The sequence below is a fragment of the Protobothrops mucrosquamatus genome, unplaced genomic scaffold (assembly GCF_001527695.2).
Source record: "Protobothrops mucrosquamatus isolate PMUCROS unplaced genomic scaffold, P.Mucros_1.0 scaffold363, whole genome shotgun sequence".
Classification (NCBI taxonomy): Eukaryota; Metazoa; Chordata; class Lepidosauria; order Squamata; family Viperidae; genus Protobothrops; species Protobothrops mucrosquamatus.
Window position 1 is genome coordinate 409266 of NW_015386697.1, and position 12499 is coordinate 421764.

The 12499-nt window shown below is 36.7% G+C and overlaps 1 protein-coding gene across 1 annotated transcript; it reads left to right on the top strand.

Annotated features, from left to right (window-relative positions):
* The first annotated feature begins 905 nt into the window (after window positions 1–905).
* Window positions 906–9201, top strand: RESF1 (retroelement silencing factor 1). Its single transcript, XM_015815668.1, has 3 exons — window positions 906–6201; window positions 7008–7085; window positions 8242–9201. Exons 1-3 carry the CDS (start codon window positions 924–926, stop codon window positions 8397–8399), a joined length of 5514 nt encoding a protein of 1837 aa, XP_015671154.1. The 5' UTR covers window positions 906–923; the 3' UTR covers window positions 8400–9201.
* Window positions 9202–12499: the final 3298 nt, after the last annotated feature.

The window sequence follows — 12499 nt, forward strand, 5'->3', positions numbered from 1 at the left end:
CCAAGCTTTAAATGACTATAATTACCATTCTATGTGATGTATATATGGGAACTATTCTTGCTTAAATTTGATTAAACTTCTGTTGTGAATATATACTGCTAATTTTACCAAAATCAGAACATTGTTGTGGAATGTGAAACTATTGAGATGTGTTAACTTCCCTATATTAGTGCTAGCATTTATAAATTCTTAAAATACTTTGTCGTGGAAAAACCCAATGGAAAAGACAAGACAGCAACACAAAACAATAATTCTTACTTTAAGATCCAGAGGTTTATTTTTCTAATGATTTGGAACATAGTATAATAACATAACATCACTTACATTAACAACCCATTGCAATGAGGACCATATGGCATAGTAGATTCCAAAGGGACAGTTATAGGCCAATGGCCCCGAGCCAGACTTAAACCAACATTTTTATACTTTTCTGCTACCGACCACCCACTCATAATTCTTACTTTGTAAGACAGTTCCCCTCTGAAACTTCTATACATCAGCTACTTTCACTTCATCTTTTCCCACGGGTAAAATACTTATGTTCCAAATATATATATAGAACTATCTATTTTGCAATTTATATTGCACAAAGCTCAGCAGATTACAGATAGTACACCTTTATTGAGAAACAACATAAAGTTCAAGTTAAAGCTTCAAATCACTTCTGTGGGGGCCTATTTCAGGTTTGTTCTAGTCTTATTATATGAGAAGGGGGTTATATTTTCATCTCCCACAACTTTAATGTGGGATATAGGATGATAACAGAAATGTTCATTTAATTTATATGGGGCTGGGAAGAAATAGCTTGTAAAATAGTATTTTGATATGGAGCTGTTTAGTTTCATTTGATGGATATAAATAAAAGTGTATGATTTCTTTTTTCTCCTCTTAGATTCCTAAAAATTAAAAGAACTTTCAGCACAATGGACTGGAATATAGGGACAATCAATAATTTGCAAACACATGGATCGTACCTGATGCCCCAAGTTACTTCTGCTGCTTCTGTTACTTCCCAAACAAACGCCATAATGCAGAACTTTTGTAATTCTGGAAACAACCAAACTTCAAATGTTCCATCAAGTGTGAAGCATATCTTGACAAATAAACGACAATTTCAACATAACAGGGCTTCTAAAACCTTAAGGACAGTATTTCCTAAAGTAATAGTGTCTAAAACAGGTTTTGGACCAAACAATAATTTTTATAATTTGTCTCCATCTTCACTTTCCACCATGACAGTCCAAATGGCAGCTGATGTTCAGAATCCAAATTTATCAAGGAACATGCATGTTTCTTCCTCTATAGCATTACAGGGAAGTACAGTTAATTCCGTGCAAAATACGCATCCAAAGACAAATGCATATATGACCATGGGCAGTTTCAGTAATCAGCCAGTGCAAAATTGCTCAAATTCTATGGGAGCCTCAGTTTATCAGCAAACTCCCTTAAATGCTTCATCTCCAAAAGGGTCCCCAATACTGATGCCCTACTATTATATGAATGGACCTGCTACTTCCCAAGCAAATGCTACAGTGTCCCTTAACTCTGCATCAAATTATTATTTACCTCCTCAGCAAAATGTCCAGTGTCCTGATTACTCAGCAAAGAAATGCCCAAATCCAGCTATTCCGGTAGCGATTCAATCACAACCTTATGCTTCTGATCAAATAAACCCTCCGCCATATCCAATATATTCTCATTATGATTACAGAAATGCAGTCCAAGCTGCTAATATAAACTCTTCACTATCGGACGTGATGGTTCCCATACAAGCGAACAATGGACAATTTGTTCTGCAACAACCAACTGCAAATTTATCTAATGAAAAAGTTGAAAGTTATCATATTTCTCTGCCTGATCAGAATAGCAATTTATATTCTGTTCGGCCTGATCAGAAATCTCAATCTCCATCATCCTGTACAAAAACAAATGTGGTAAGCCCCACTGCCTATGATGTAAGTGGACTAAAAACAGCAATACAGCTTTCTAATGAATCAATAAAGTCATTTGTTGAAGTTGAAGGTAATCTTTCTAACAATGTACCAACAACTACAACAGTTAAGATTGCTGAACCTTTGCAACAAACAAATCAAACTTTGCAACTAGAAAAGAACATAAGGAATGAGAATTTATCTAAGAATAAATTTAAAAGAACTAGAGACAATTTATCACTAGACGTTCAAGCCTTGTATGAAATGAGAAATGCATTATTAAAACTTAAAGACAATTTTAGTTTAAAACAAAAAATATATCTATCTTCTCTACAGAGTGGGCAGACCTCTAATATGTCTATAAATAATCAAAATCCTGATAATTTATTTCCTCATAATACCAACCCGTCAATAGAATGTACTGTCCAGCAGGTTCGTTCAGAAAAAGTCACTCCTAATCAGTTTTCATCTAATTCACACAATTCTTCAGTCATACCACAGAAAACAAAGTTTCATTTATTGCCAATTCTGTGGAATATGCTGAAAGGTACTGGTGATGAAAATATGTTATTTAATGCTGAGGTTGAAGGTGGAGATAAATACCAAAATAAGCATTTCACTGTTCAAGAGAATTCATGTACTGATTCTAAGGGTGATGCATTTGGAAATGTTACCACTGATGGAACTACTAACTTAAGCTATAAAGTCACTCCTGTTGCTTCTACTCAAGGGACAAGCACCATTAAATCTGCTCATAATCAATTGGAGAAAATATCAGCTGTACCTAACAGTGACTTACTTAATTCTTCTGAACAGAATAAAGATTCAGGAAATGGTGTTCAGTGTTTAAATGATAGCATTCAGAGTTTGGTTCAGAACTCAGATGTTTCTCAGGGATCATCCTCAATGAAAAACTCAATAAAAGAAGAACATGGTTATTCTATTCCTGCATGCCGCATTCAGCATAGTGAAAACACTTGTCTTCAGAAACCTACAAATAGCGAAAAGATAGCTGATACATCTAGTTTTTCTATCTCCAAAGGAGTTGAAGCTATAACTGGAACTCATGGTGTAGAAACAACTTGTTCTTTGGAAGAACTAAAAACAAGCCTGGCGCTATGGAGAAAATGCCTTCCAAAATCCTTAAATGAACTATTAAACAGAAATACTGAATCTTCCAGTGATGGGATAGATGGCAAAGGTTCCGCAAAAAATTTGGGAAACCTCCCCAATATATCAATTCAAAATTATGACACTAAAATTACAGTTGAAAGGACTCCGATTTATGGTTCTTCGTCTTTTGAAAAAAACCTTGATGGAGTAAATTCCAATTTGCCAAAAGGCTCTGAACCTCAAGTAGCTGTTGTTACTCCACGGGTATTATCAAAAAATAATTATATGCAGAAAAATACTGAAATCATTTATCCAGCTAATGAAGGCAGTGTCCATACTTTAGAAAAACTGATATCTACAAAATCAGATAGTAATAATGAAGAAAAAAGAACTATTTATTCACCCACAGATTCCTATAAATATTGTGAAGATTTAAATGTGCACCAGGGAACAAATAAATACACAGAACAAAGTAAAACAATGAAAGCAGAAGTTGGAACAAATCATTCTTTTGATTTAAACCAAGAGAAAACAAATTCCTCACCATTTGGATTAAAGCAATATGACCTTGATTCAGGAGACCAACATCTATGTGAACTGATTACTAAACATTTAACTGCATCTCCTCAAAAATGTGTAACATCTAAAAAACACGGTCCAAATTTGGAGGAATCCAACGATACTGCTGAAGTTGACTTGACAGATAGTATGTTGCAAATATCCAGTGTATGTACTCTTGTACAGGGTGATGCATTTTATAATTCACAAATAGCAGACATCTTTAGTACTAGTCCTTTGAAACCTGGTATAAAGCTTTCAGAAGAACACATGGCTTCTCTGCAACACAATGAGGAGGGACCTGGCCTTTTGAAAAATGACCCTGAAGTTGGGATGAGTCTTTCAGAAAAAGGTGGCGTATTGCTATCGTCAGGGAGTTTATCCAAAGCTTTTACGGGAAAACTTGAAGATTTGCAAACATTAGAAAGCCCTCAATGTGACAAAACCTCAATGAAAACAAATGCAAGCAACTCTGAGAAACAAAAGAACAATGACTTTTTAGAAGTTGTTTCACTTTCACGGAAAAAAAATGAGCAAGAAGTATCTTATAATTGCAATACAGATTTGTCCAATAGCGAGGTGTTTGAAAATCAGGAGGGTCTGTATGAGGCAAACAACATATCCAGTATTAGAAAAAAGGGGGAATTGGAGCATATCCCGGTTGAAGGCAAGGAAGCCCACTTGGGAAGCAGCACTGAATCCTCTGTAATGTTTTTGAACAATCAGCTAACTGAGCTTTCAAAAGAATTTCCCTACGGAATTGGTTATTTGAATATGGTAAAGGGAATGGAAACCAAAGATTCTATAACTATTCTGACAGAAAGAGAAGATAAAGAAAATACTACGAGCCATGAGAAAAATCTTGATCCTAGTAATGCAGTAGAGCAAATTAAAATAGTAATCCTGAATTCCCAACAAATGAATGAAGTGTTTCCTGAATGCAATCAACAATCATCTAACAAGCTAGATAAATATGGAGATGACCAGACGAGAATGGATTCAAAAGATAAAAATATAGGACGCTACAGAAAGTCTAACCAGGACTTAAATGTTGACAGCAAAATTACCAAGTCTGAAAGACTTGGAAAAACAGAACGAACATATTGCTGCTTGCCAGGATGGTTAGCTTCAAAATATAATGTGGAGCCTTGTTCATGCATGCTAGCTAAAGAACCTAGTTTGAAGGGGAAAACTGATCTGTATTCACAGTCTAAAGAGAAATCAAAATCCAATGAGTCTGATTGTAGCCTAAAAAATGAAGTACAGAATTCCATATTGGATACAGCCAATAATATCTTTCTTTTGGGAGATCAGAGTAAAAAAGCTTTAAATAAAACTTTTGGATGTAAAGAAACTGAACCTCAAGTAAAAGAAAAAAAACTACCCAAAGTAGAGCAAGCAACTACTCCATGTACTTTATTGGAAAAATCAAATTCACAAGAACCTAAAAGGCGAGGTATAGAACTGTCTCATTCTGCAGATTCCCAGCCTCTACAGAGAGAAAGAGTTGGAACTAATAAAATACACAGCCAGATAAAGGGTAGAAGGAATATCTCAAAAAGTGAAGCACAGTATCATTTAAATACAGACTTCAAAAAGATAATTATCAAAAAACTCACCAAAATGAAATTGGAGAAAAAGTCTTTTAATAGAACTCGGAAATCAAAAACAGATATTGATTGTCACAGAGGAATAGAAACTAAGAATAGTACCAATTTTGAAAAATACAAAATTAAACGAGACACCAGTGAAACACACGTGATTAAAGGACCAATTTCAAGCAGGAGTCTAAAGAGAAAAATGATGAAGGAAAAAAAGCTTACAGCATTGGAAACTCAGCCTAGTGAGGTCACACACTCTTCAACATTAAACAGTGTTAGCTTTGCTTCTGAAAAACATGAAAATTCTGAGCATAACTCTACCTTGGGCTCGCAAAAGCATTTAATTAAAACAAAATTGCAAGATTTGGAGAAACAATTTGGATACAAAAAAGTACAAAATAATGAACCTATTTGTCCTAAGCAGCATATTGAACAAAATCTCACACAGCTTGTTAAGAGAATAAATTTAGAGAAATATGCATACAGAAAAGATAAGACAAATGCATGGAAATGTCAAAGCTCACATTTTGATAATCGAATTTTTGCATCCCAGAATGGAGATAATCCTTCCAACATCCACTCTCCAGTCAAAGAAGGCACATTGGATAGTAGTAATCGAGACAAGTGGTCTGTGAAATCACTTTCTGATAAAAAATGTTTTAAAAGAAAAAATAAACACTCTCTTTTTCTGCAAAAGGAACAGAAGAAAAACTATTTGAACAGAGTTGCATTTAAACGGACTGCCCAGAAGACTATTCATTTGACAAGCCTGGATTCTGTGCATGCCAAACCGGTTTGGCATGTGAAATCAAGTCATAGAACTGAGGATTCTGAACCCCACCAGAAAGACAGCTCTTCATCCCAAATGTCTGAAGCAGAGAGGCCACAAATGCTTGAATTCAAAATGTGTCCAGAAATATTATTTAGGAAGTCTACCTCTGAAGAACAAACTTTAGAAGCAACAAAGCTTCCTGAAAAAAACAGGATATCTGTTACAGGTACAGTTGTGTTTCCTTTTAATCAATCAATGTAAAATATAATGGTATTTACTTTTAGAAAATATTACAAATGCAAGCTAATCCTGCATTTGTATTGCTATTTCTAAAGTGCTAAATATCTATAAATACCTTTTAATTTGTCTAGAAAGCTTTTTTTAAATTTTTGGGTGTCATTAGTAGAAATCTATAGCAACATGCTAAAGATCTCAACATAATAACAGTTAGTAGTATCTGATATAGGTTTGGATTTTACTCTAGGCTTCATCTTGTTCTGATGGAAATTCCCTAAATTTCAAAAACTTAATAATATAGATAGTAAAATAGCATAAATTCATATAATTTGTTTGGTGTATTAGCCATTAGGGCAAATATTAGTCCTTAACTTACAACCACAGTTGAGCCCAAAATTGCTGCTGCTAATTGAGACAGTTAAGTGAATTTTGTCCCATTTTAACAGCCTTTCTTGCCACAATTGTTAAGTGAATCTGGCTTTCCCATTGACTTTGCTTGTCAAAAAGTTGCAAAAGGTGATCACATAACTACAGGATATTTTAACTGTCATAATTATGAGTCAGTTGCCAAGCATCGGAATTTTAATCACGTGACCATGGGGATGCTGCAATGGTTGTGTGAAAAACAGTCATAAGTCAGTTTTTTCAGTGCTTTGGTAACTTCAAACAGTCACTAAACAAACTGTTGTAAGTCAAGGACTACTTGTATCTTAGCCATTGTACCATAGGTAGTCAAACTGGCTAGCTTTTTTATATACTTTTATCAAACAACACACTTATAATTATTATTTACAGCAGTCAAAAGTAAAAGAGAAGACTGGTTAAATTACTGTCCTGTGAAAAGAAGAAAATCGGAAGAAAATGAAATTCAAGGTAACCATGTCTAAAACTTAGCCATTTGATTTAGGAGATGAGCAGAAGTTTCATCAACACCACTCAGATTGCCAGACAATACTTTTTTCTCGCTTCCATTTTTTATATATATTCTTCTTAGAGAATTGTATCTGGCTGTGGTGGATTAAAGATGTCAGGCTAATTAAACGTGTGGACAGAGCCAGATGGATTATTTCTTTGTAATTTGATTTTGAGGACTGCACACACAACTTCTTTGGTCTTACTTAATTACCTTCTCCAGGAGATAAAAGTTGGTCTTGTTTTTGATAGTTGTTAATGTCGTTTGGCTTTGGAAATGTAAAGCTTTGTGTTCCATGATTTCAGTGAAGTGCTGTGAGATTTTACCAGCGCACCCCACAGACTTTATTGCAAGGAGAGACTCCCAGTGTTAGTCTACAGCAGTGGTTCTCAACCTGTGGGTCGGGACCCCATTTGGGGTCGATCGACCATTTCATGGGGGTCGCCAAGCAAGGCTGTCCGCCATTTTTTTGGTCCCACCATTTTTTCCCCCTTTTCCGGCGGGTGCCTTACCTCCCTTGGGCTGGGCCAGCTGATGGTCGGCCTGCTCCATCTCTGCCGCTTGCCAGCTACGCCTCGGCCGGCGCAGGGTGCGAAACCACGCATGCGCAGCGCTCCCGGCAGGGAAAGTCCTCAACTTACGACCGGTTGGGTAGTCCTCGACTTACGACCGGTTTAGTCGTCGACTTACGACCGGTTTAGTCCTCGACTTACGACTGGTTTAGTCCTCGACTTACGACCGGTTGGGGTCGCGGCATTAAAAAGGTTGAGAACCACTGGTCTACAGATAAGTGAAGGGACCAATATGGGATAGGTGTGTGGCAGCTAAAAGGAGATAAGATAAAGTTGCTATGAATATATGAGGACAGGCTCATGGTCCCCATAGAGGAGGAGAGGGACAGAGTGGCCTTGTCCTACTTACTTCCAAAGCTTTTAACACTTGAAACAATTCAGTTTTGGTTCATCCAGACTGTAATCTGCTCAGAATGGTCCAGCTGAATTTTCGGATACAACATATTTGTTATCTGCATGAAGCAAAACACATATTCTGTTTGCATATTTCTATTGTAAGACATCAAAATTAAATAGTGGTATGATTTTGTTGCTAATCTTGCAGTTAATGATGACATTCCACTTGACACTGCAATAAAACTACTAGAAGGAAATGAAGGATTCCATGGATCCATGAAGGATTCCAAAGCCACCTTTGAGACCTACCGGAAAATGCATCTAGAAAAAAGAAGTCGAAGCCTGGATAGCAGTCCCTTAAGCTAGGAGCTTTCTTTTGTGAATATCACATTTTTGACTGCTTGTGCTTATATTAAGGTCCTGATGACTCAGGCCTGTAATAAGATGTGACTTCCATGTATGTGACCTTCCATAATTTATTTCATGCCCATCTTAAGTGTGTAATGATGCTTACTTATCTTAAGTAAATGGGTATGCTAATTGTTGGATTCTAGAATATTATAATTTCAACTGTTGGAGATTTTCCTAGGTACAGTTAAATTCAATACCCGGGCTGAGTTTCAGAAATGATGGCAATATCAGTTCAAAACAAGGCCAAATAGTTTGCATTTTTATGTAGACATTTTAAAGGAATGGAACTGTATTTTATTAAATGTTGTGGGAATAATTAAAATACTAACAAGAATTAGTAATAAGCCTTAATAGGTTTATCAAGGAGCATTGGAGATTATTAGCTGCTATCTGTTTTGTTGGGACATTAGTGGGGAGGAGAGTTCCAGGTAAAAGCAAAAGGGCTATTGTTGAAATGGTCACTATGATTTAAATGAAAATATATTTAAAAATTTGCATTCAGAACCACTTTAACAAGCATTTCATATGACTTCTTCCAATTATTTTTACAAGACAAATGTCTCAGTAAGCTATATTAGCTAAATGTCACAAAGATTTGTGCCTAGAAACTACTGTGGTATTGAATGTTGATTTTAAGTGCCTAAATTTATTGTTTGGCACTTTTGTTACTTCATTTATTTTGGCAGCAATATGTATTTTGAGTAAATGTTTAGTTACTTTCAAATGCTATTATTTGTTTACAGAATTAAAAACATGTTTATTTTTACCATAAGTGGTTTTTGTGTATTTGTAAAAATTACTTGCTCAAATTTTAAGTTGGTTGGCTAAGATTATAAATGACATCTTGTGCAAGATGACTCATCTCCAAAATCTATTTTTTTACTTCTGCTTTTATAGAGATTTGCTTTTTTGACTTAAAGTTTACAATGCTTTTCAGCAAAACAAACAAACATGATTGAATGATTTGTGGGAGACTTCCAGTTTGGGAATGGCGCTGTAAGCAAATCTCTCACTCCTCTCCTGATTAAATGATTTTTCAGATATCTGGCATCCACTTCAAAAGTCACAGTATGTGTGCCAGGGAGAGTCTTAGAATCTGTACTGTTTTTCTGACAATTAAAAGAGAAAAAGTGACAAGAATGAAACACAGCAACAGTATTGAGGTATGTGATAAGATGACTCAGTCTAGTATTTCCTTTGTGGGACACAATACTCAGGAGAGTTAAACAAAGTTTACTATTATTTTCCAGAATAGAAAACAACACAGAATAGAAACCCATTTCTTTCCCAACATGTATGAATGTTGTGTGCTGCGGGGTATGGGCTGGACAGCATAGACTTGTGCTGGTTTGACTCCATTCTCCAAGACCAGTCCCAATGAGTGTTAAGTCAGAGATCCAGCCTAATTCTGCTGTTTTGTGGCTTGCCATTACTGGAAGATAGAAAAGTAACATGACATTTAGTTTAAGCTGTGGTCAAGAATATCCAGGCAATGGTCTAGAGCAGACATATCAAACTCGTGACGTCATGTGACGTCGCGCAACGTATCGGGGCGGTTTTGCCATTGCTGGCAATGGGGTGGACGCAGCTTCCAGATGATGCATCCGGCCCGTGGGCTGGCAGTTTGACACCCCTGATCTAGAGGTAAACATTTCATCATTAGCATGTTAAAAACATACCCAGAAGTAGAGAGCTTAGCTAATTAAGAGCACTTCTCATACTTACGAGATGTTAGCCTAAACTCTACATATCTTCAATAAATCAGGAACAAATAATGAAATATTAGGAAATTCTGATACAAAATGTGGTTATATGGTATAAAATCAGCTTGTTGAACATCAGCAGGCACACTTGATTTGGACTTGGGTCCTAGGCGTACTTCGCTTTAATTCTGCACAGAAATAAATTGTTGAGTTCCAGTTACCTCTTTCAGTGTGATTATTGGCTCAAATTGCTCTGGGTATAATGAACCCAGTGTTGGGCTGAGTCAACACTTTAATGTTGCATCTTTCTGTTTTTATTTTTCTGCTTCCTCAGTTTATACCTGACCCCTGCCTTGTTCCAGTAAAATGAACCATTTCTCAAAATGCCATTTCCTCCATTCTTTGAACCTGCCTCTGTTTTTTTGTCATTTAATTAAATGTGTTAAATTCCCCACAGAGTGTTAATTGCTTAAAATCTCTATGTTAAGTCTGCAAACTGTAACTATTGAATGCCAAATGATTACCTTTAATGTTCATTTATAAGCTATTGGATATTAATTGTAATTTCATTTTTGGACTTCCAATATGCATTAGCTTGGTTCCAAAAATAGCGGTCAGTCCTATTCAATTCAGAGAGAACTGAAACTGACTGGTCCTAGTTTCTTTACTTTGTATAAAATGTATATTTATATCTATCTCCTGCAGAAGATGAAGTCATGCAATAAGCTGCTGCTTTTATTTATTTTGTAGAGATTTTCGGATCCATTTTTAGCTGCCGTTCATTTTTTTATAAATAAACCATTATTAAATATGACTATCTAATATTCAGATTAATGTTTAAGAGTGGATTTTCACACTGATTATATGGTTAATAAACATAACGTGCATGCCCGTTGATAAGAACTCTGGGAGCTGGAATCCATAACTTAGAAGTTTTTAAAATTTGCAAACAGTATAAAAAAGGAAATAGCTGTATTTTCTGCGTATGTCACAGGGTTTCTTTCTTACCCTTACCTTTTGGCAATTCCCTTGAAATCCAAACTATATGAAAAACTTATTTTTTTTTTAAAAAAAAAGTGATACGTATTTATTCATGTTACTCATTTAATCTGAATCTAGTGTAACATTTTTTTGTGGCATGTCATTTATAGGTCCACTTTCAATTCAGTCTCTGTCTTGTCAGGTAAAACTTGTCCCTCTTTCCTAACTTGTTCCTCTGTGAGATGGATAGCACAGAAAAACTGACTAAAGATGGAATTATGACCTCTGAAGGTACTGTGATGGCCCTGTCGGATGCCAGCTATGATGAGAAGGAGTTGGATCATCCATCGGGGATGGCATGGTTCTCCCATAATGCCTGGAGAGCCCAGGGGCCAAGGACAATGCAGTCCCAGGCCTATCCGGCATGGGGAGGAGCAGCCGACCAGACCTTAGCCACCTGCATGAGAAGATAGGCTACCGAGGCCGCCAGCGATTAAAGACTACTGATCATTCCGATGAGGAACAGCTGCCTCCCCTACCCAATCCATGGCTGAGGAGAATGGAGTGGAGGGAGGCACAGAGGAGATCATTGAGGTTGCTCACAAGGAAGCAGCCCTGACTTTTCTCACATGAAACACCTGGTGTCAGGTGATTTAGGCAGATGCAGGAGTAAAGTGCATTTGTCAGGAACAATTATTTGCTTTGATGTGCACCTTCCTGGACTTTGTGGACCTTGTATCGTGTGGACTCTGAAACTCGGACTTGCCTTGCTGACTCTAAACTTTGCCTGAGAACCTTGGATTTAGGTTTGAGTTTTCAGAACCTAGGACTTTGATTTGTGTGCTAGGAATTGTGTTTGTCACTGTCTCGGGACTCGGGTTGTGGGTCTATGTAGTATTGACAGAGAGGCTGCTGTCAGGGGGTTTGGTTGGAGCCTTATTAACCCCATTGGGGTGTCTGTCACTGTGCAATAAACTGACTCTTAACTAGAGTCTGCACTTGCCAGAGTGACCTGGGTCAGAATAGGTACAGGCTTCTGCAGACCCATCCATTCTTGCTCTTCTTGATCTGTCTGCAGCTTTTGATATCAAACATTTACACTATCATTTAGAATCCCTTAGGAATTTATCATGCAACTGGACAATTGTGGAAACAGAATGTTCACACCTCAAGGTGAAGGAAGAATGCAAATGCCATAGGTATGCAAACCATCCTGAAAGCAATTGTTCTTCCAAAAGCCATAGCTGCATTGTTCTGCAAACAGCAAGAAAACAGATTCTGTAAGCCCCTGCAGCACTCATGCAGAATACCACCACATAGCCTGCAGCCTTGAAGCCATTAAAATTTAATTTTCAAGTGACAGTTTTCACA